The sequence below is a fragment of the Podospora pseudocomata genome (assembly GCF_035222375.1).
Source record: "Podospora pseudocomata strain CBS 415.72m chromosome 1 map unlocalized CBS415.72m_1, whole genome shotgun sequence".
Classification (NCBI taxonomy): Eukaryota; Fungi; Ascomycota; class Sordariomycetes; order Sordariales; family Podosporaceae; genus Podospora; species Podospora pseudocomata.
Window position 1 is genome coordinate 1,154,706 of NW_026946363.1, and position 23,030 is coordinate 1,177,735.

General features: G+C 52.0%; 7 protein-coding genes and 1 non-coding gene across 8 annotated transcripts; 3 read left to right on the forward strand and 5 right to left on the reverse strand.

Moving 5' to 3' along the window:
- Nucleotides 1-38: 38 nt before the first annotated feature.
- QC762_106030 (uncharacterized protein) lies at nt 39-272 on the forward strand (the record flags this gene model as incomplete). Its single annotated transcript, XM_062884997.1, has 1 exon — nt 39-272. The coding sequence occupies one exon, from the start codon at nt 39-41 to the stop codon at nt 270-272; it is 234 nt and encodes a 77-aa protein (XP_062747924.1).
- Nucleotides 273-3,260: 2,988 nt separating this feature from the next.
- On the reverse strand, nt 3,261-4,964 carry QC762_106040 (uncharacterized protein). The gene is made up of 2 exons (XM_062884998.1): nt 3,905-4,964; nt 3,261-3,851 (listed from the first exon to the last, which is right to left on the reverse strand). Exons 1-2 carry the CDS (start codon nt 4,283-4,285, stop codon nt 3,630-3,632), a joined length of 603 nt encoding a protein of 200 aa, XP_062747925.1. The 5' UTR covers nt 4,286-4,964; the 3' UTR covers nt 3,261-3,629.
- A 216-nt stretch (nt 4,965-5,180) lies between these two features.
- Nucleotides 5,181-9,934, reverse strand: QC762_106050 (uncharacterized protein). The gene is made up of 5 exons (XM_062884999.1): nt 8,273-9,934; nt 8,045-8,205; nt 7,014-7,981; nt 5,445-6,950; nt 5,181-5,386 (listed from the first exon to the last, which is right to left on the reverse strand). The coding sequence occupies exons 3-4, from the start codon at nt 7,444-7,446 to the stop codon at nt 6,304-6,306; spliced, it is 1,080 nt and encodes a 359-aa protein (XP_062747926.1). The 5' UTR covers nt 7,447-7,981; nt 8,045-8,205; nt 8,273-9,934; the 3' UTR covers nt 5,181-5,386; nt 5,445-6,303.
- A 60-nt stretch (nt 9,935-9,994) lies between these two features.
- Nucleotides 9,995-13,796, reverse strand: QC762_106060 (uncharacterized protein). Its single transcript, XM_062885000.1, has 4 exons — nt 11,909-13,796; nt 11,477-11,850; nt 11,308-11,384; nt 9,995-11,252 (listed from the first exon to the last, which is right to left on the reverse strand). Exons 1-4 carry the CDS (start codon nt 12,354-12,356, stop codon nt 10,304-10,306), a joined length of 1,848 nt encoding a protein of 615 aa, XP_062747927.1. The 5' UTR covers nt 12,357-13,796; the 3' UTR covers nt 9,995-10,303.
- A 352-nt stretch (nt 13,797-14,148) lies between these two features.
- Nucleotides 14,149-17,464, reverse strand: NAG4 (Synaptic vesicle transporter SVOP). Its single transcript, XM_062885001.1, has 3 exons — nt 15,748-17,464; nt 15,421-15,684; nt 14,149-15,368 (listed from the first exon to the last, which is right to left on the reverse strand). Exons 1-3 carry the CDS (start codon nt 16,178-16,180, stop codon nt 14,365-14,367), a joined length of 1,701 nt encoding a protein of 566 aa, XP_062747928.1. The 5' UTR covers nt 16,181-17,464; the 3' UTR covers nt 14,149-14,364.
- A 1,050-nt stretch (nt 17,465-18,514) lies between these two features.
- QC762_0003870 lies at nt 18,515-18,588 on the forward strand. The gene has a single exon. It is a non-coding gene; the product is annotated as a tRNA-Asn (tRNA).
- A 159-nt stretch (nt 18,589-18,747) lies between these two features.
- On the forward strand, nt 18,748-20,588 carry QC762_106080 (uncharacterized protein). The gene is made up of 2 exons (XM_062885002.1): nt 18,748-19,150; nt 19,306-20,588. Exons 1-2 carry the CDS (start codon nt 19,051-19,053, stop codon nt 20,394-20,396), a joined length of 1,191 nt encoding a protein of 396 aa, XP_062747929.1. The 5' UTR covers nt 18,748-19,050; the 3' UTR covers nt 20,397-20,588.
- QC762_106090 (uncharacterized protein) lies at nt 20,397-21,797 on the reverse strand. Its single transcript, XM_062885003.1, has 3 exons — nt 21,542-21,797; nt 21,003-21,473; nt 20,397-20,939 (listed from the first exon to the last, which is right to left on the reverse strand). Exons 2-3 carry the CDS (start codon nt 21,246-21,248, stop codon nt 20,604-20,606), a joined length of 582 nt encoding a protein of 193 aa, XP_062747930.1. The 5' UTR covers nt 21,249-21,473; nt 21,542-21,797; the 3' UTR covers nt 20,397-20,603.
- Nucleotides 21,798-23,030: the final 1,233 nt, after the last annotated feature.

Consider the following 23,030-nt stretch of genomic DNA (forward strand, 5'->3'; position numbering starts at 1 on the left):
CCAAGACAAGCGGAACATTTTCATGTGACCCATCCGTTATGCATCTTTTTCAAAACTTTCACATCCTTCTGCTCCCCCAACACCTCCATTCCAAGAAACAGTTGCAACGTTCGCGGGATGTGGAAGAGATTGGTACGTGGGGTTCTTGGTTGCTCATTGTTTCCTGTCCAACCATCCAAGATGCCTTGCAGATGGTGGATGCAAAGCTATGCCTGCACACCACCTTCAATTTCACCTTCCTGGAGTTGTGCGGTGTGAGGAAGGTGTCCTAGATTCGTTGTCACCGCTATTTCCTATCAGTACAAAGTTAAAATCGGAAGATCCTTTTCAACCTTAACGCCTCTCGGTTCCAATCAAGGGAAAAAGGCCCGAGGGCAGACGATCACCAGCAATGATTGTCATGTTTGATGATAAAAGGTAGCTGTGCCTTACATAATTCTTAATGGAAGGCTGAAACAGTTCAGGTATCCAATGATGCGCTCAGTGCTCTGATAAGTTGACGCCGCCCTATCTTGATTCCATACCTGCAGTCACCCGGGCAATTGATTTGAAGCGTCAATTGAACATGATGATACTGGACCCTACCCTATTCATCTGCTCAACTAAGCCTTTATGTTCCTCCACATCCTATCTAATTTCCAACTTGCAATTGGCTTTACACAGAGTGCCTGTTAGTCACATAAGGCCTTAGTATTATATGAAATACATACTTTATAACTACAAGAAACTACAATAACTAGTACAATAGACTGAAGACACCCGGGCAATGATACCCATCCCCATAAAGTCCCCACCCTCGTGTTCCTAACCCTACATATACCGCTGTTTTTAAGGCAATGTGCCTACGATATCCCATAACATAGGTAACCCGCTGATGGAACAATATAGACCGCGTCCAAACCACCAACAACCTCCAGCGTCTGTTGCCGGTGGGTGTGCTACACAGATCGTTACACTTCGCCATGATATCTGATGCTCCAACATTCTTTCAAGTTTCAATAATTCAGATCCGGCCCTGTCTTCACTTGGCGATAGCCGATGTCCTGCATACGATGCTCAGGACGCCGATACTCATAGCGACTTGCATGCACCGAATTCTGACGATCCGTGCGGCTTGCAAACCCAGAACCTGGAAGAGCCATACGACTGCTATGTTCAGAGCCCCGAAGTCGCTGGAAACTTGCATACCCGGATGCTTGACGGAATTGGTGTTCTTCATGGTCCCGGTGAACGTTTTGATGATGACTACAGTGCATCCCATAGCCATGGTGCTCGGAATCGTGGCGAGAGCCGTGCGATGAGACTGCTTCCCCTTCATGACCGGAACGATCTAGGCCTGGGTCACCATAGTCCCCAATTCCAGCCACAGCGTACCTAACAACACCTCCCATACCCCGCCAGCGTGCTGTCTCCTGATCATGAGTTTCGAATCGGCTCTCTCTCCTCTCCATATCTCTCATGGATCTCTCTTCCTCCTGCTGCCTCCAGTCATCCTCCCCTCTCTCGTTTCGCACTCTGCTGGGACCAACTCGAAGATGTCCTTGTTCAGCTTTCCAATCTTAGTGTCGTGGGGGCCCTAGTGCTCTTCTCAACGCTTCCTCATCCTCGGCCAGTTCATGTTGAACAACCGTTATTTCGGATTCCAAATCAGCCTTCTTTCTCTGCAGCTCTTGGAGTGCAGCGGCGGGCTCGGCTTTGGTAACTGCCGAAGTAAGTTGAGGGCGTCTATGAGTATTGACAGCATTAGGAGTGTTGCCAAAGCCCAGCAGAGCATCAACAGATGCCTCCCAAACATTTCTCAAGCTTGGACGAGCATCTGCGTTTGTGAACGGCAGCGATGCTCGCGCGGGCCCAGACAGCGAGGGCCCGGGAACGGCTTGGGCGCGCGAGGGGACGGGGACAGCTCGCGGCAGCACGGCGGTGATATGCATGGTATTTCCGTTCGGAACTTAAGCCCACGATCACGCCGGCACGGGCAAGGGGTTTGTCCAGCGGCGAAATCTGGACTTGAATGCCGGGTTATGGGATGAAAACATTAGCAAAGTTCGACTCGAAGTTAATACAAGACAAGATGACCACAAGATCATCAAAGGAACATGACATACCGAGGCTTGGGATGGGAAAGCTAGTTGTTCCACCCGGAATGACCGGGATGGGCCAGTTCAACTGCCCAAAACCCAGGTGCCTGCCACCACCTGGCTGGCCTTGCTTTTCACCACTGGGGGTGCTTTGAGTCGACATCTTCGACATCTTTTTTGGTTCGCCTGTACCTTGCTTTTAGTATAATTTATTCTCAATGCGCGAGAGTATTGGCGAACCTCGAGAAAGGAGGGCAAGTGCGCAAAAATGAAGGCGGCGAGGTTGGGTGATGATGTTGTCTTGCTGGAGGAAAGAAAACGCAAAAAAGGCTCTGGAGAGAGAGAGTAAAAGCAGGGCGGGATTGTAGTAGACCAGAAGCATGGACCATCCCCACCCACAATCTAAAAACTTTCAGTAAACAAACCCTTTTCCTGGTGAAGCTATTAGGAAGGAGCAGCTGCGTGAAGGGGGGGTGGTCGGAGCAAGTGTCTGCTCAGTCACCATACCCCATTGCTGTCAACTTGGGCTCGTGACATTTTCCATTTTTTGGGTTTTGTAGAACTGATGCGCTAGGCTAGACGAGGCTAGGAGCTGCCCTCTAACACACTACAAGACTTGCGATGTAGGCTAGATGGGGCTAAGGGCTGTCCTCTAACATGCCATAAGAGTTGTGATGGTAAATTTAAGAGAGACCCATTTCTTTACCTAGGTAGATCAACAACCAGGCAACAACCAGACAACCAGCACCAAACTACATAACTCAACACCATTACGTCGACATCTCAACGATATAGGTGAGAGCCTGTTCTATGTCTACATCTTCACGCTGAAACCGATACTACCAGTCGTCACCGTGGGTTATTTTGACAAGGTGTTCAATGTTGGGTCCCAAACTGAAGAGGAAAAGGTGGTAGTCTTCTTCAAGCTATAAATAATGCTTATCCTGCCAAAAATTCCAATTTATCTCCCCTACCCACGGCTCCATTCTACCTGCCATCAACGCTCGTTTTGAAAAACGGCCTTGTTTGTTTGTTTTTTTAATCAAGTCTTCTGTACGTGGTCAAAGCTTTGTAAGAAAGAAAAAAAATGACAAAAAAGACTTCCTCTTCAACTGGGGTCGAACCAGTGAAGCGTACATGTCCCAGCAGATCGAGCCTTCGGTCCTGACTCGAGCAACATGCCTCCATCAGTTCACTCTCTGCTGTCCATCATGGTCAATTCCTGGAGTTGACGAAAGCACTTCTACGACCACCGCACCCTCTGCACTGCAGATCCACCCACCGCCACCTGCATCCTCACCACATAAGTATTCAAGATCAAGTTTTTATCTCTTTCTCTACAGCGAAATCATCTTTTCACCTGCCATATATTTTTCTTTTTCCCTTTTCCACCCCTCCCACCCCCAACACCCCCCTTCTTTCCTTCCCACCACAATTTGCACCACCCACGCCCAAAACAAAAGAAAAGATCCGATATTAACCAAACAATTTATAAACGCTCATTTAAAAAATCACACACACTCAACCTCCCTTCAGAAAGGCACCCAACCTCTAGCACTTCCTCCACTCCAAATCCCAATTCTCAGTCAAAGCCTCAAAATACGCCTTCCCATCCCCGTTCAGCGCGCTCCGGAAGTTGACATTCAAAATCCCAATCGACCCGTCGGCACCCGTGCAGGGAGACCAGACCTTGTTCGCGCCCGTGTTGCTCACGAGCGTGACGGCCTGGTCGATGGTCCTGTCCGTGGCCGCGATGTGTCCGCGGGCGGTGCCCTGTTTCTATCTGTCAGTGCCTTGCTGCAAGGTGAATAAGAGAGGGGACGTACAGTCTTGGCGGCGTCCTGGCTGAAGAAGACGGTGGTGAAGTAGTCTAAGGATGTGCCCGGGGTGAGGTAGACGTTGCCCTTGACGATGTTGGTCTTGACGGCGACCTGCCACCCCGGGGAGGCGCCGGCGGCTTGGAGGTGGGCCTGGCAGTTGAGGGTCTTTGTCGTGCCGGGGAGGGAGGAGGCAAAGTTGGAGAAGGAAAAGGTTGGGTCGGAGAGGCCGCCGGTGTGCTTTGGGTCGCGGACGCAGCCGGGGCCGGAGAAGGTGAGGGAGGTGATGCGGGGGATGGCGGCGGGCGCGGCCGGGGCGGCGGCTGCGTCGGCGTTAACTACCGAGGCGGCGGCGGCGAGGATGGTGAGTGTTGTTGTGAGGAGGCCCATTGTGATAGTTGTGAATCTGAGGAAAAGGTGTGGGGATAGTAGAGATGAAAATCCGGGGTAAGGGAGTGGATATGGAGAGGATTTAAGCTTGTTTGTTGCTTGGATACCTGTAGTGATGATTGGGAGTTGAGCTGTCAAGAAAAAAGACGAGGTCAAAGCCTGTTACTTATATGCGTGCGAACCCGGGCCAAGGAAAAAAAAAGACTATCGTGATGGGTTCTATTGAACTGGCAGGACTACCTGACGATTACGATATTCGCCTTCTCTTGCTGCTTCATCCCGTCTACCGTGTTTTTCGCCATTTTGCCTTTTGCCACACCCTGGTAGATCACCTTTCTCATCACAAGCATAGCAATCGGCGTGGTTCGCCGAAAGGTCTGGCTGGGTCTCTGTGTGGTCTGGTTGACAGATGGCGAGAGTGTTTTTGGTGGTCCTGGGTGTAGCGGAGCTTTTGCCATTTATCCAAATTGCAACCCGCGAAACCGAGTGCCCGGATTGGCAACAAACTCTGTCTCTTCAAATTAAAACCCAAGTGTGTCCAAAAATAGGAACACCAGGGGGGGAGAAGAGAAGAGCACAAAAACAAATTCGTGGGAGGGAAAAAAAAGTGGTTTGGCAGTTTCAAACTGTTGTTGCACATGAAATGAAAAAGGTCGGATATCATCCGTGTGTCCAAGACAGGAAGACAGGCCACACAACCTGGAACTTTCTCCTTTGACATGCAACCAAATGCATGTGGGTTAATCTACAAGTGATATATATCGGTATATTACCCCAGCGTGTCAACCAGCCGCCCCCTTGTCGCCATGTCGCGCCACCCGGGGACACACACTTCAACTTAATGCTGCCTCTACCACACTTTGTTGCTCGTCTGGGCCATCTTGGGTGTCGTTTTGTCGCCGTTGTTCCTGGCTGGGCCTCTCGTCGACATTCGGGATATGCGGGCGTGGCGTTGCAAGCAAAAACGGGAAAGATGCAGCAAGAGAAGAAAGGAACGCGGAGGTGGTTTCCGCAACCTTTAATTGTTCCAATGCGACGTCATCTCTTTCATCGGGCCAGTGCTTGATGTGCTTGGCTCTATTTCGCCGATCTGTTCTGGCCCTTGTCACTGTCAGTAGTAGTAGTAAAGTAGGGAACATATCTGTCGAGAAATGCGTACACGTAAGGAGGGTCCCGGCCGAGAAACAAAGATTTAAACTACCCTCTACTGACCTGCAGTAGTCCCCAATATCTGGGATGAATTGGTCGCGACGTTCCCGGTGTGATTGCATGCGACAGGTTGATAGTAGTTGATAAATTTGATCCTATTTATGGCAGCTCACGCTATGTCCAACTCAAAAATAGGGGACCCGGTGCGCCGTTGAAGCAGCTCATGGTCCTTGAAGAGCCGGAGACTCTCAAGAAATCGGCCGTGATGATGCCGACTCAACTCTCGGAAGACCTTCGAGCTCTTGGCCCTCGCCTTCCCCCCGCCGGATGCTACTCGCCTCGCCAGTGCCCTCTTCCTCTGAGGCTGCCATTCCAGCTCCAGCCCATTACCACACTAGCCACATGCCCGGAACACATTTCGTCTGGCACACTCAACTCCGGCTATTCAAGTCCTCCTCCCTTCTGGTCAAACGCGTTCGCAGGTACGTGCAAGAGAACGCCGATATGCCCAGCAGATCGAGGGTATCATCTTTCTTTCTTTGCGCCGACAATGATGCGAGTAAACGAACAGCCCAACTCCGACAAACTCGCTCGCTTTCTCCAGAAACCAAACACCGCGGCGGGAAGAATGCGTCTCAGGGACCTCGGTATGCATGAGAGCCAGGGACAAGAGGCGGAACGAGGCTGATGGTCCTTGAACGCCTGTGTCTCCGCTTGTGTGGCTCAAACCTTCCCCGGCATCGCTTCTCCCGTCTTCAAAGACTTAAACCCCAGTACCGACCGTAACGCCTCAAGCAGCGCCTGAAAAGCTAAGCTTCAGATCTCCAACTCCTTTGGTGTAAAAAACGACAATATCGCAGCGTCGGTATTCACCTACTGAACCTTGTTGATGGCGGCAGTCGTAGGTGTTTGAACAGTGCGCTGGAACTCCCCGCTAGAGTTGCTGCTCTTGCCACCGCGATCCTCGACGATTGTGCCGCTGCGAATGGCAAAAAGATTGCCCTCCTCCAGAGAGCGCTCTGGCTGCTGATAGTAGACCCCGTCGACAGCAACAGGATCCTCTCCCAAGAGGTGCATGTAGAAGTAAAAGAAGCCGCAGAAGAAAAAGCCACCGAGCATGTTTCCGAGAGTTGTGGGAATGATGCCTGGACGATTCGGGTTAGCATCTTGCACGACAAACACCCAGGTAAGAAAAGGAAGAGAAGCATACCCTTCCATATGTAAAGTCCAACGCTAATCCCAGGGGCTCCCAGGAAGATGCCGATGGGGATGAAGAACATGTTGGCGACAACGTGCTCCAGTCCCATGGTGACGAAAGCGAAGATGGGCCACCACATGCCCGCGACCTTGGACGTCACATCCTTAGCCTGGAGACCGAGATAGCAAGAGAGGCAGACCAGCCAGTTACAACCGATAGCGCGCAGGAAGATTTGATGCCATTGGGGAGTGATCTGCTTGAGCTGAGCAGTGGCAATAGCCTGCCGCTTGAAGATCTCATTGTCGAAAACGCCACCATCTAGAAAGAAGCATACTAGTTAACACGAGTTCGAACACACAAGATCAAAGAGATGGAACCTACAGCCAACAATGATGGCCATTACGAACAACGCGCCAGCCATGTTGCCCCAGAAGCAAAGGAACCAGTGCATGAGCAGGTTCTTGAGCGGCAGCCTCCTGTGCATCCAAGCAATGCCAGTAATCATGTTGGAACCAGTGAAGAGTTCAGAGCCCGAGATCAAGATCATGACGATGCCGCTGGGGAAGATCAAGCCACTGATCATTCTGATCAGACCGGGGGCGTTTTCCTGGAACCATGGGGCGGCAGTGGCGATGACGGCCGAGGCGGAGGTGAAGCTGACGAGACAGCCGGCCATGAAGGCAGAGAAGAAGATCTTGTCGGGTCGTGCTCTTCCTCTCATGGCACCAATCCGAGACATCAACTCGGCTGTCTCCTTTGGCGTGTAGGCCGCCATGTTGGCCATGTTGTCGACGTGGACGTGTGTGACAGCCATCTCGTCGGTTGGGAGTGATGCAGTGACACCGGTATAGGTGGTGTTGATGGACTGGTTAGGTGTCCAAACCGTTGAGGGTATGATGACGGGCCGGGGAGAAGGGCTGTCTATCCAAGTTGAGGTGACAGGACAGCGTAAGAGGGTCGATAGAGGGGCGGAGGTGTTCGGACGAAGACGGTGATCGGGGCGGCTTGGTGACTTTAAGAAGAAGGAACAAGCGGAACACACCCCGCAACAGTCGGCCACTATGGAATACGCTTCTGTGGAGTGTGCTGAAGGCTCGAGATCCCCGTCACCTTGGCAAAGTGGAAGACGGAATTGGGTGGGTGGATGACCAGGCCATGGGCATCGAGCGTCTTGGTTGGGACCGGTGTTCCAAGACCTGCGAGCATCCGGGGCGGCCCATTTTTGACAGTTCACAGGTCGCCAAGTTCCCCCAGTCTAGTGGAAGATAAGGTGTTTATAGCAGAGTGGCACTGGTGGGCACTCTCAATGGGATGCTTTTTCATCCGAGGGCTTCAGTCTCAACGTTCGGCTGTCAAAGATCAGTCTCAAATGTTCTCAACAGCCATGAATCAGGCGAGAGGAAGAGCCTCACAGGGGACCCACGACGAAATTGCCGGAGGGTGGGTACAGCATTAGACTCTGGCCGATTCATCAACCAGGGATCCTCGATCTTTGTGGCCACGATGGCTCAAAGTCAAACTCCGAACCAAACATCTTCCCATCGTCCGTCCCGTCTACCCCGGCGATGCAGCCCTGTACCTGCAGGACATGGTCAGCCACCGATTCCGCTTGCCAACAGGAGTTCGGGAACCTCATGGACCGACGGAGAGCTGCTCCTGCGGGCGGTGTGGGGGTGTTCGCGATGCGAAGCTGAGTGGGTGGACTGGCAAGTCTGGGATGACGTCTTGCCTGCTTCCATCTCTCCTCTAGGACGGCGCGCCGACCCGCCAAACCTTATGCCTTGAGCCTGTTTTCCTCAGCATTGGCAGCAACCTTAATGATGGATACCGTGGTTCCCTCCTGACTCGGCCGGTGTTGATCCTCTCCGTCAAGTTCTCATTGCTGTTTTCTTGGACAAATCCTTTGCTGGGCGGATTACCGTCCATCTCACCGTCGCCCAAATCAAGACAAGCGCAGTCGCCGGTCTCGCAGAAATGTCCACCCTTATCTCATCGACTTCGAGATACGAAACCGAAATATCCCCGCGACGGTGCCCCGGTTGTAACCGTGTTGAGGAGGTTGTGGAGACGACATTTTCCTCAGCAGTTTAAGAATTTTCTTCCAGTGTTTTGCTCCCAGGGTAGGGGTGCATGGAACCACGACCCTGGCTCAGACGTCTCGCATCTTCAGGGGTCTTGTCAACAAATGGTTTTTGACCCAGGCATTCCCAGAAACCTCACCCTCCTGCTTGTTGAACAAGCAGCACCCTTCAATCAACTCGTTTCGCATCAATTTACGGTGCTCGACTTTGGCCTCGCTTTTTGACGGTCCCGATGGGCTTCTTTGAAGCAACTCTTGGGAATCCACGTAACCTGCGCATCCCATCCAGAAAGCCATCTCAACGCCGTTGACACTAACAAAAAGCCACCAAACCACCATCCGACTCAAGAACAATCTGGCTCGTATCTCCCGTCGTCCACGCCAGCACAGTCAGCCCTATACGTTCTAGGTTCAAGGAGCCTCCCGCTGCCAACCCGCCGAGCCTCAATTCAACTTCCAGATCAGGGCAGGCCTTGGGCCAAGAGAAAAAAGCCTTTCATCCATGTCCAGTCACCCACCGCTCAAACTTCGGCATCACACCACCAACAAGCCTCCCACCCAGACCACCAGCCAAGAAGCTTGAAGAAAGCGACCCTTTTGCCAAACCTCCGAACGGAATCTCGGGCTTGGAAGCGCCAGAGTCGTCAACAAACTGAGCTAAAGCCCGGCGAAGGCCGCCGGAAAACATCATGCTCAAGCCGCGCAATCCCCGTCGCCCAGCCCGAACGCTCTGCTTGGCAAAAGCTTAAACTTCAAGTTCTGGCCAGACCTCTTCTTTTTTTCCCAGGCAGGCCGGTCGTTTGGAAGGCGCTAGTAGTATCCCGCTCTGTTTGTTGGACCTGGTAGGTAGGCGAGGTAAGCTTCGTTTTCTGTCGCTACCGGGTTATGAGGTTGGGAAAAAGACCGGTGAGATGATGGGCCAGAACTTTTCATGGCGTCGCGTGTCATTCAAAACAGCGGTGGTTTGTTGCTCGCTTGTTTGGTGTCCAGCGCAAAATATCAGCCCAATAAAAATGAGGCGACGTTGTGTCACGGATAGGGCTCTTCAGCTCTGGACGCTCAAAATCCGCATTGGCGGAGATGAGAAACAGCAATGTGGTTGCAAAACGCAAATGTCGTCAAAAGAGGATTCTTTGATCAACTCCACTCATCTCGCCAACTTTATCCCGCGAACATGTCATGTCATGTCCCCTATTATGTCATCGCGCGCGCTCTGGTGAACGGCAGTGAGCTGAATTTTACAGCTCGCTTAGCACAGCCTCAGGAGACAGGTCGGGTTGGGTAGTTTTTTGGTTTTGCTTGCGGTCAAAGTTGGTTTACATCGAGGACTAATGCCTGAACATGTATCGTGACGATGGAGAAATAGAATAGATTTTGATATCTCTCAAACCCACAAAAACCTTGGTATCATCCCATTCCCTTCGTTACCCGTGAAAGAAACAAACCATTCATCATGAGAGGCTATCCGGCCCTTCTTTTCTCACACATCCGATCCAGACCTTGACTCCGTGGGATGTTTGACAAAGACAAGAGAAAAAAAACGAAGCCAGCAACAAGACAGACCATAATATCTGTCCCAACAAATTTCATACTACACCCCCCCTCTCCTCGCCACCGATCCCACCTTCTCTCCCCTGTAATCCCTATCCCTATCCTCCCGTTGGTTCATCCTCATGATCCTCGTCCCCCTAGGGCTCTCAGGCAAGTCGTATTCATCCTCATCGCTATCCTCCTCCTCGTCCTCATCATCATCAGCATGATCCGATCTTCTCCGTGGCGGTGGTGTCCTCCCCACATTCACACCACCAAACGTCTCCCCCGGCTGTGGACTCCTCGGGTGCTTCTCTACCTTGACCGACCTGGTAACCTGTATCGACAACCTCAGGTGAGCCCGTGGCGGTGCTCGTAAACTTCCTGAACCAGGTGACCTCCCTCCACTCGTGGTATCCAACGGAGAGATGTCATCATCATCCTCGTTATGGTGATCAGTCGTATTCGACGGATGCAACGATGACCCCCCTCTCGCACCAGCAGAAACACTGCACGTCTGCTGTGATTCCAAATCCCCTTGCATGACCGGCCTGTTAAGTTTGTAGTCTGCCAGCCCGTTGTTGTTGTTCACCAACGGTAGTCCGACTTCGTGTTCTTCCACTTGCCGGAGGAGGCTCACTTTGCGCTTGGAGGAGGTTTTGTCTGATGTTTCGCTTAGCCTTCTGCTTCCTCTTCGGCCTAGTTGAGCAGCGAGGCCGATGAAGGACTGGCGTGAGTCACGGCGGATGGGGTGGCCGGTGATGGGGTCGATCCATTGGAGGCTGCTGTTTTCTCTTTGGGTCTTGCTGCCCGAGTTGGGGGAGAGGAGCCGGGGAAAGAGGCGTTGGATGAGAGGTTTGAGGGTCATGAGGCAGGCGCAGCAGATGGCGGCGGAGACCTCGACCGAGGTCCAGTAAATCATCTGGGCCGAGGTGTAGGTTGCGTCGTAGCCGGCTTTTTTGACAATGTCGATAAGGTAGACTAGGCGGATGATGGAGACGATGCAGACGCTGGGGTAATGAGTTAGGAACATAAAGATACCCATGTGTGTGGTGGAGGACTTACAAAAACCCCAAAGCAAACACCCCAACAAGAGCGTACTTTTGGCGTCTCGGCAGTTTCAAAGCTGAAAGCACTGGCATCTGGTTTCTTTCTGTCAGTCCTTCTTCTACTCATCCATCCTAGCAATAACCTCAAACAGATCATCAGGCCAGGCAACAAAAAAAGAACATACCGGCAAAGCCATAATCACCAAATCACTAACAATATGCAAAGCCGCATTCGCCCACCAAATGTTCCCCGGCTGGCAATACACCTCCTGCGTAAAAAACAAACCCCAATTCCAGAACGCCTCAAGCGGGATACAAGCCGTGCAAACCGAAACAACAAGCCAGATCCCAATAAGCACCACAAGAACAAGCACAATCTGAATCGCCCGCTTCGCCCAGCTGTAGGTAAAGATGCGTCGATACAGCAAAAGTATCGAAATCCTTGAGAAGGTGAGACTCAAATTGTAAAACAGAATCCCATACCAAGCCGCCCTTTCCAGCGCCGACATCTGCATCCAGTCCGCCTCCCAAGCGTGTTTCCCGGCCCCTCGAGCCATTTCTAGATTTGCTGTCAGTAATCACAATCTCGATATCAGAAACCGTGCGGCAAGACCTACGCTCAAGAGAACTAGCCATCACACCAGCGGCAAACACCAACGCCGGAATGATACACCAATCCGACGCCCCCAGCACATTGTTGAGTCTACCCCTCGTGTAAAACCTCACCACCACGAACCCAAGCGCGATGAGCCATGTTATCACCGCGCAAGCCACGATATCGGCTTGCAGCGATCGCCCAGCATCAGTCGGTATTGGCCCCCAAGGTAGAAACGTCTCGTTGGTTCCCACTGTGAAGTTTGTCCCGTTTGTTGGGAATGTGAAGTTGAAATCTGTTGGCGGTGGTGGTGGTGGTGGTCCCTCGAAGGGAGGGATGCCAGTGCTGGCCAGAGGGTCGGGTCCCATTTCTGCGTCCCGGCTCTTGCAACCTAGGTACCTTGGGTATGTTTTGACGTTGGCGGTGTGGATTCTTGATGTCGATGGGGGTAGGAAACCATGCCCGCCCATCAACCCGAAAAAGGAGAAAAAAAGAAGAATGTGGGAATAGCCCGATGGGGCTCACCAAGAAAAGATATATCTCCAGCCAGCTTCTTGATATCTGGAAAAAGCGCAGCCTTTCCCCGCAACTCGTTACCAGCCAAAATTTGAGGGAAAACGGGCGAAAAAAGGGGCCCGATGTGACTGTTCATCAACCGGCGGCGGCAGCAGCAGAATCAGGATCGGCAGTGCTGAGCTTTTCTGTCGACTCTTTTTTCGCCTTGCAGGGTTGCAACCCGAACTATCGAAAACTCTGGGGAAGCGGAAAACGGTTTCTTGGTTCCTGTCTGGGGGTGCAAGCAACATCAAATAAGTAATGTCTAGCTAGGAACGTTTGGAAATGAGTAATGGCCGCAAAGGGAATAATCGTTGGAAAGAAATCAGGGCACGTACTCGTGTTTGATGTTGGGTGTCATTGTTTATGCCTTCCAACCGTGACAACGCTCTCTCTTCGCACTCGCAAGCTAGGGCATTGTAGAGAGAAAGGGGGATGGCGAGGTTAGTTAGTCCTTGCAAGCTTCCACTTTGCCGGCCGGTGTGTTCCCGGACGAGGTTGCTTCAGAGGGTGGCACTTCGGAACTTGTAAGATTTGAGTCCCTGTTAGGCCATGATTTCTTTTGGGTGGATAATGCGGGGAGTCCTGGCCCAGTCATAGGGTACTGGCGGTATAAAAGGCAACGTGCGCTTAACTGTCGAGTACAAGGAAACATTGGTTCTTGCTCCGCTCTACCGAACGGGTTGACGTACATTTGGTTCGCTGGAAAGCGTGCCCGAGCGCTGAGTGACACTTTTGAGCTTTGGTAGACAGGACGAGGATGGTGGAGATTGAAACAATTCCAGATCCATATTGAAGATAATTTTACCGTTAAGCAAGTAGCGATCTTCGACTCCAAGGTCTGCCTGAAAATATTTCCTTGTCATTAATGGCCAGCTCCGGCAGACTTCCTACTCATCAGGCCTCGTCATCTTCATCAACGAAAAACATGCTGAAGAGCGGTCATGTCCCAAATCCTCCGCAGGCCGACAGCGCTCAGGTCAATCCCAGACCCCAGAAGCGAATGCAACACTGGTGCTGGCCACCATACCCGACTTGACCCAGCGCTAAGCTTGATCGAGAACCCCCCCAACACCCTCCGACCTCCCGCATTCAAACAAGAACCATGGTGGTACTCCCTGTTTCTACCGCCGGAATTCCGCATTTGGACCAAGTTGTGCTGTCAAACATGTCAAAAGGAGGGCTGGTACCGGCAGTTGAATGGATGGATGGATGGATGTGGCGGAGTGTGAATCATGCAATGCAAAGCAGTGGCGTGTTGCCGAAAGGATTTTGACATTTTCTGGGGAAGAGGTGGGACATGATTGGTTTTTGGTCTATGAGATGCGGCTACAGGAAGCCAAGAGATCTATCTCTCTAGATACATAGGCCAGAAACGTGGCACAGATTGCTTCATTTGAATCGACCTGGTCGAAGGCAGGACACAAGAGGGAGAACAGACTTCCACGCATGAAATGATGGTCACTGGCTCCCCGGAGGTGTGTGACACAGCATTGCTGAACTCTGCGCTCTCGAACAGAAATTCGGCAAATGTCAAAGGTGCCAGGTCATTCATCAGGAGTTCCCCTCATGATTGGGTTTCTTTTATATTGTATTGCCGCCCTAGATATTGCACCCCATCTTGGCCAATATCAGGCTGCGAGGCCCGCAAGTCCGGATTTCAGAACATTCCGCCAATAGGTATATCACATGAAAGTCACCACAAAGCAATTTGTTAAAGGCAAGTTCAAAACAATCTATTGCAGCAAAACTACCACTGGTATCTATCCCAAATCACAACCCAACTCCAATGCTCCAATGCAATGCAGTTTACTAGCGATTATTGTCCTAAAGCCCATCCGAGAGGTAAAAATACCGAAATCAACAAAAGCCATAGCTGAGATTGGAGTTGCCAACCCAGCAGGTGTACTGATCATATGTGACCTAAGGGTTGCTGACGTAGCTTCTCGCCTGTCTGAGGTCCTCCATATCGTGGTGCTCTCTCGCGTTCGCCTTTTCCACATCCGAGTCCATGTGGTCGTCGTCACCGCCAAAAGCATACTTGCTGCGCGCTCTGATCCTCGCGCCGTATCTCCAGAACAGAAACGGAATGGCACAGCAGGCAAGAGCCAAGAAGGCCAGGAAAGTACTGGCCCATTGATCACCCATCCTGTCATACATTTGCTCGGTGAAAAGCACGACACCAGCGCCCCAGAAAGATCGAATAAACGTCTTGGCAGCAAGTGCTGAAGCGGCCTGGTGCTGATAAGAGTCGACAAGATAGTTGTTGGCCGCGTTGTACAGGAAGATGAAGCCAAAACCAACGGGAAGACCAGCAAGGCAAGGGCCAACCCAGGTCAGATGTGGGTATGAAGACCAAGCAAAGATGAACATGCCGATGGGGATGAACCAGCAGCTCAGCATCATTGGGATCAAACGAACCTCGGCAGGTGGCTTTCCGCCGTGCTTGGCCACTAAAGTGAGATAGTGCTTGTTGACCCACGGGGAGCACGCGGCCGAGAGCACGACGCCGACAGCAATGGGAATAAACATCAAGCCAGTAATACCAGATGAGTACCCCTTCCTGACCTCGAAAATAATGGGGTATGCGACGAAGAACATGTACAGAAGGCCATAGAGAACCGACATGTACAGACTGATGAGGAGAACGATGAGCTCGCGGAAGAGAAGCTGGAATGGACGAATCATGAAGACACCCATGCGCTCCTTGAGGGGTCTTGGGTCGAGCTCAGCCTCGGTGACATGGCCATTGTCGCCTGTCTCCTTGCGAAGTCTCTTGGCTCTGGCGGCAAGGATGGTTGGTGCGTAAGTCTCGGGAACGGTGAAGGTGATGAGGACCCAGACAACGAAAGAGAAGATGAGCTGAATCCAATAGAGCCATCTCCAGCCAGCAGCATCAGACAAGAAACCGCCGATCAATGGACCAACTGTTCATTGTTAGCTTTGTGGTCAGACTGGAGAAAACTGGGGGATCCTTACTTGCGGGGCCAATAAAGGGGGCGGCGGAGAAAGCAGCCATGGGAACACCTCGCTCCTCGTTCCTCCAGAGATCTGCCAGGGTGCCGCCTACCAATGTCATGGGCGCAGAAAATGCAATGCCATCGATAGTTCTGCAAACAATGAGGGTCCCGATGTTCTTGGAGACAGCGCATGGGATGATGAAGATGACGGCCAGCAACAGGGTTGAGCCATATATGATTCGTCTCCCGAAGACCTCAGAAAGAGGAGCAAAAACCATAGGTCCTGGGCGTCACAATATCAGAACACATACTGCCAAACCAAGACATTACAATGCTGTTGACTTACCAACACCAAAACCAACAACGAATACCGAGATGGGAACAAGCGCAGCCTCATGGCTGACTCCAAAAGACTCCTGAACGCCACCAACATCCGAAGTGACAACACTGGAACAAAAAGCGACAACGAAGCATGTAACTGCCACAACCATGGTGATGTACCACTTGTACGCCTTTGACCAGTTTTTCGGGTCATCGGGATCTCCTGGAGTGAAGGTGACCAGTTTATACTCCTGACGTGTATCTGCTGCCCCAGCTAGTTTTCCGTGCTTCTCGGCCGGTGCTGGAATTTGTGGTCTTGTCTCGGGGGAACGATCAGCTGAACTCCGTGCAGAGGCGGCATTGGGTTCCGGTGGGATGATGGAAGCATAGTGAGCATTGTCGTCGCTGTCGTATGGGTATGGGGGTACTTGACCCGTGGCGGATGTCGGTGCTGCCATGTTGAAGAGCCTCTCCTCCTCTATTAATCGATATATTGATGCTGGATCCCGACTGCGAAGTTGATGATGAATGAGCGACCTGCGGTGTCGTATTACAGGGAGTGAATGATAAACGAATGTGATCCAAACATCCCACTCGAAACCTGGCTGTGTACTATTCTGGAACGATATCTGAATCCATCACGGCGGCTCCAGAGACTTATATCTTCGAAATGGGAGTGCCCGTGGCGGTCTTTGCTCGGGAGCGTTCGGTGGTTCACCTGCACGAAGCTGCCATTCCCTGTGCCGATCATGGACGAACGCCATTCGCGATACCAAACATCGCGGCCGTCGTCCCTTGAGCCGCACGGGTCTTGGATAGCATGAGGAAGATGTAACCAATGCGGGTGTCCAGATAACTGGGGCCTGGAACGTTGTCACGCATTCTTTCTGCCCTAGGGGTGGCAACAATGGAGCCATGAAACAGCATCAGGGATCCCCTCGCTCACAGCTCACGCAGGTCAGGGCCGAGCCGATAGCGATTGTCAGGAGCGTAAATGACGGTGCCAAGGCACGTGGGATCATACATCGCTGTTCCTGGGATTGACGGGAAATAAGTGGGCGGAGGCTTGTGTTGATTGGCGGTGATCTTCGGCATCGCGCGGTCACCATAACCGCGAGGACATTCGCGCCCCATCATAAGATAAATACAGCTGTGAGGTCGGGCGCCGACGTTGACGTCCCGGCTGCCATCGGTTACAATAAGATGATGCCAGTGAAAAATTTTCCAGCCTGTTGAGATGGTCCTGGAGGTGCTGTCTCGTCACCGCCATTTGAGATAGTTCTGTAGAAATGTCATGTCAATCTCACAAGTAGTTCAGACGTCAAGGAGGATGGGATGGCAGATCCGATCCGCAATGGCATCTTTTCGTTCGATATCGAAACTGTCTGAAGCATGCTCAACTCGAGTTTGTCCAATATCGTCCAGCAGTTCAAGATGTGAAACTATCGCCACGCCCGCTCTCTGGTCGGTCGGGATGTTCGGAAGGTGACACAAGCGGCTGTACTCGGAGCCACGAGGGGTGGAGAATGACTCGTGAGGTTTTCTGCATGGAAGTTGTGGGTCATGGCATATTTGGAAACAGCGCGAAGTTGCTAGTCTTTCAGAAAGCAAGAGAAAATAGCGGGCTGGAGGATGGATATCCGGATGTTGAGTGAGAGAGGTGCTCATTGTAGGGGGTCGGCCATTTCTTCTTGTGTTTGGGGGTGTGAAGGAAGATGGGGTGACGGGGTGTGAAATTCTTTGGTGCTCGCTTAAGAAAACAAGCTTTCCGAAAGCTTGGCTCTGCTCCCGTCCCGGCGACACAACCTTGCCCACGGCCACCGGCTCGACCCACTCTCATCCAAACTGCAAAACCTACGGAGACGGAGTAGTAAGTACAGTAAGAATTCTCAGTTCTCAACGAACTTGAGCTGTCATCAAATAATTGACTAGGTACCTCGAAATCAGGATGTCAGTGACAGTCCCTCATGGCCAGGTTTAAGAAGGGAATGAAGACCACATTTGGAATGTAGAACACTCTTGAGGGACTGAGACGCAAGATAAATCACCAGTTATCTATAAGCCATCTTGCCGAGAGATAGGATGAACCATATTGATCCAGCCCCTTTTTAAACACTGCAATTCCCCGACTCATAAGTCGTCGGAAGAACTATTTCCACTGCTTGTGATGGATGCCAAGTACCCCTCCTGAGTTTTGCGGTCATGTCGTTAAAAGGTGATACCTGGAAATGTATTGATTTATTTGAGCTTAACATCTGCCACAGCTTATTCGTCTGTGCGACTGTGGCAGCAAGTTGATATTGAGAGATCAAAACTTTTGTCTTCCACTATCTGCAAGTTATTTGGGTCACTAAACCCTCAGGGACTGTAGTGGGAACACATTATACAAGCAAAGCCCAAGGCGACTGTGGTTGATGAACGATCGGTGACAAAAGCAAACGAGACTAGGCATGATGGGTACAAGCACATGAGGTTGCTGCGATTGATTTTGCAAACTCGTATGGACGTTTCAAACACGGTGAATTCGAATGAAAACAGCTGCCAATGCCCGCTCCATGTTGGCAAAAGTCTTACGCAATGGGAAAAGATACGATCCGTCACACTTGGTGCATAGAAAAGGAATCTGGACCTATCTATTTGTCCTTCTAGTTTATTTTCTCGAAATAGCTGTTTATAAGCTACTAAGCCCAGTTGTAATATCCTTCATCGAATACTAAAGGTATAAGAAGAAGCCAGAACGCTACCAATTATAAGACAATCTACTTGCAGTGTCAGCACGTGACAAGCGAATATCCTCTGTGGCGCAATTGGCTAGCGCGTCTGACTGTTAATCAGGAGGTTGGAAGTTCGAGCCTTCCCGGAGGAGTTCTTTTTGTTCCTCCTCCTAACCTGCTGCAAGGTCCTTCTTAAAACCACTGTCAGTTTTTATGACCATCCATCAAAGTGGTCAGCCAGTGTGAAGAGCATTGTGGGATGGCTCTGCTATTTTCATAAAAGTTTGTTCTCGGCCGAGACCTTGCATGGAGGGAGCTTGGGCCCACAGCTGCAGATAAGGTTGATGTGTGGTGGATCCGCACGTGACGATTGGCTGCAAATGCCAATGGCCTGTCGGGCTCTGGGTGCCGCTTCCAATCCAGATTACGGTATTTCCAAAGTTTCATTTCATCCTCCTTGCAACACCAGCTTTTTGCGCATCGGTTTCCCGATTTACCGCCGGTAAAGATCGATACGCAAACGCGGGCCACAGACCGTCCAGTTGTCCAAAAACAACCACAGTCTCAAGTCTGGCCAGCAGCGCCTTCGATCCCCGGTTCACAACCTGGCTTTAATGGGAAGACAGCCCGGCTGGAGCAGGCCGTACGACGGAGACATGCCCCGTCACATCGATCAAGATGTCCACAGCGCCTTTGTGGAATTTCGCAATGGCAGTAAGTTGGGTCACCTTACCGTCGTCACTGTATTGACAGTACCCGTACCCGTACCCACGCGCCACCGCCGCGTACACAACACATACATCACATACACCATGATACCTTACATGCTGCCCTCTGCTAACCTTGCCGTCATTACGCTCCACACGTAGGCGAACCCAAGTGCATGTCGGTGCAATGCCTCTACTGCAACCAGACCCGCGCCAAAAACACCACGCGCCAGAAGCAGCACCTGCTCCAATGCGCCCCCTATCTCGCTGCCCACCCCGAGATAGCTCTCCAGGCCTCGGCCGCCGCAGACGAAGCCGCGGCTGCTGGCTCGTCGTCTGAACCACAACATGGCCACCCCGATGCCTCCCAATACCCGAACCCCAATCCCCCGCCGGGTGAGCATACCAACCTGGGTTTCATGCCAAACCCACGCATAAATGGCACCCCAAACCAGATGCCCGGCCATGGAGGACGTGCTTCGATAGGCGCGCCGGATGGAACACCGGCCGCGAAGCGCCAAAAGACGAAAAACTCCAACCTTCCCGAGATACCCCTCCGCGAAGTCCACGCTGCCTTTGCCGAGTTTAAAGCCAAGGACGATGACAAGTGCATGTCTGCGCGCTGTTTACACTGCAACCAGGTCCGGGCGAAGAACACCTCCAGGCAGCGGGAGCATCTGATGGTGTGTCCCGGCTACCAGAGCGTGCTGAAGGAGAAGATCCCCGCGAACAACCTCCGTCACCAATTTGACGAGGATGATGTCGCCAGCTCACTGGCGCTGCCTACCCCATCCCTGACACTTGACTTTCGGATGAGTATCCGGGTCAAACCAAAGCTCAGCATCGGCACTGCCAACTTTGGCCGGGAAAGCTGGATTTCGTGCGTTGGCGGTCAGTGGGCTGGGAGGTTTGGTAAGGGCATCCTGCTGCCTGGCGGCCAGGACAAGCAGACTACGGTCAAGGACATGGCTACGAGGATTGATGCGAGCTATCTTTTACAAACTAATGACGAACAACCTGCCTTGATTACATGCAAGGTCAAGGGCTGGTGGACGGGGGATCGGGATGTCATGGAACGGCTGCAGGACCCGGTGGCGGCCGACAATGTGGCTGCTCACCGGTATTTGTTCCGTGTGGTCATCGAGCTGGAGACGGGCGACGAGCGGTATGCAGATGTCAACACTGGGTTGTGGGTGGGGAGCGGGTGTAGGAGGGGTGCAGAGATTGTTTATGATGCCCACCGCGTCAGTTAGTTCTGGCTGCGGTTGTTTGAGGACACAAAAGCGCGTATCATTGCATCCTCCTTTGCTGGGAGATCTCTACGATTTTTCACTGTAGATTTATTCGAATTGTACTTCTTCACCAGTATGGGTAGTGGGATATAGGGGCATGGGGGCTGAAATGATACCAACTTTGTTTAAGAGCCTTCATTCCATCCTACATTTTGGTGGTGGTTATCGTCAGTAAAACACCAAGCACCTCACCTCCACGCTTTCTCTGTCTGCTGCGGTTATGTGCTCTGGATCTTCAACCGCACAGTGCGGCACTCTTCGAGCTGGACAGGTTAGATCACTGTCGAAACACTTGATGAGGATTACTTCTGTGGGTTGCTGGTGGTGTTTGTAGTACCACTTGTGACTGCTGGAAGGCTTGGGCTTCTTGACGGTCCAGGACTCGTTGCGTTTACCGGTCTTGAGGTAGATGATGGAGGCGGGGAGGAGGTCGGTGTCGGGGACTGAAGGGGCAGAGCAGAGGGCTAGGGGGTCTCTCAGGATGGGGGAGAGGGGACGCCAGATCTGGGGGTGGTTGTTAGGTAGGTTGAGTGGGTGTTTTCCGGGAGGGAAAGGGGGGTGGGTTACATTAATGATCTGCCATCGCTTCTGGCTGACTGCCGTAAAGTCAGTTTCGTTGGGGAACTGCTCCCTCAGCCTGAGGACCGCCCCGTCGTAGGATTGGTCGACATGGGCTTTATGCAAGGGGCCTCGGCAGGCGGCGTTGTTCTCTTTGATGCTGTGCCAGTGGGAGGGACCGCGCCGAACCTTGTGGTCGAAGGCTAGAACGTTGGAGGCGTTCGTGCTTGGGTGGGGGTTTAGCAACATGGTCATTGGTGTGGGTAAGGATGCGTGACGGACAGGTCTCGGATGAGGCGCTCACACTCCCTGTAGTAGTCGTGTGCTATCTGCTGTTCGTCGTGGAAGGCCGAAAAGGAGGTGGGTTTGGTGTGGTATTGGAAGCCGTGGGTGTCAAGGGTGAATGTCGATTCGTGACCGGTGATATCGGTGACTGTCACGGGAATGGCAATCATGGGGCGGGAGTTGTTGACTTGGGTACTGGAAAAGGGGGGTGTTGGTGAGTGAGACATGAGAGGGAGCGGTGACAGAAGGGGGGCATGAGATACCTTCCCACGTATACCGGTGTTGGGGGAGTGCCATCCTCTGGATCATCGTAGTGGTTGATCGTTGTGCGGATGTGGTGGCCCATGGTGGAATGTGATGATCCCTGTGTGAATCCCTCACCGGGGACCTGGATGACGGAGGCAGATCCGTCAGGGGTGAGGCTGCTGGTTGTCTGCACGTCTTCTCGGACTTACTCTGCATATGCCGGATGTTCACTTCACTCCACGAACTGCTTCGGTGATCAAAGATAAAGAAAGAGCAACTGGTCTGCTACGTTACCACTGTGGTTTAAACCGTCACAATTTAGCCAGTATTTGACCAGTTACCCCGCTTTCTTACCAGATGCTCGATCTGGAGTTCGGTCCCCCATCTCGCCAAAACCCTTGACAGCCATTACCACACTGTAAGCAAACCTTTTTATTCATGTATTATCATATTCAACCCGAAACTCGAACTTATCCAGCAAAGAGGTTGATTTAAGCTCTTTGAACCCTGGACGACGTTGCAGGCCTGTAGACCAATTCCTCGATGTTTGCCACTTTACCCCTTGTTTAGCCTCCATTCTGACCTCTCGGCTATGAGGCTCTAAGTGCAGCAAAAGAAAACATGAAAAAAAGATAGACCGCTTCTAGAACCTCTCAACCACAATCTTCGACGCCCAGTGCTGTAAGACAAAAGGTCTCGCATCCGCGGAGCTGTCAAATATCAAACCTGTCAAGAAGTCGACCTGCATACCTTCTCTGCAGATCTTATATATATTTTCTGAGACATACAGCAGCGAGGTCATAGGAAAGCACATCAAGGTGCAGCATGTTTAGCTTTTCAAACAGTCAGACCACTCCAAGCAACGGCTGTGGTCTTGATGAGCAACTCCGTCGTAAGCTAGAATGATAGTGAACTCGGGATCGCAGGTGCATGACAAGCATGTACACTCTTCGGCCACCAAGCTGTATGTCCTCGGAACGAGTCTGAAGTCAAGGCTCACGAGAGGTCGGCTTCGAGCCAATCTCGAAGCCCGCTGACAAATAACGACAGTCACCGCGGATGACTGGTGTGGTGTTCTTTCACAAGGTGAAGGTTTCGTCCAGCAACGGGCAGCATGCCAAAGGCAGAGATGCGGAATTCAGAAGTGGAATGAACCTCAGTGTAAGTAGGTAATGGAGCTTGGTGATGTGTCCCTGCAACTGCCGTGAACATCCTATTCATTCGTGGGGGTATGCTGGTTACCTGTCCCTCCTACACGCCTTCTTTCGATACCTTTTGGGTGTAGTATTGTAGGTGGGCGGGCCGTGCCTCGGGGACATGACAAAACGAGACCGAGATTCTCGACCCCCAATACCTGACTGAGCTGGGGACCTGGTGGCTCTGGGAAGATACGTGCTCAGTTCACTTGTGGGACGCTTCTTCCAAGGCATCAACATGTCGCTGTCCTTGCCTTTGTAAGCACATGTGAGCAGTCATAAAAAGTTGAGCAGTGAGGTTCCATCAGAG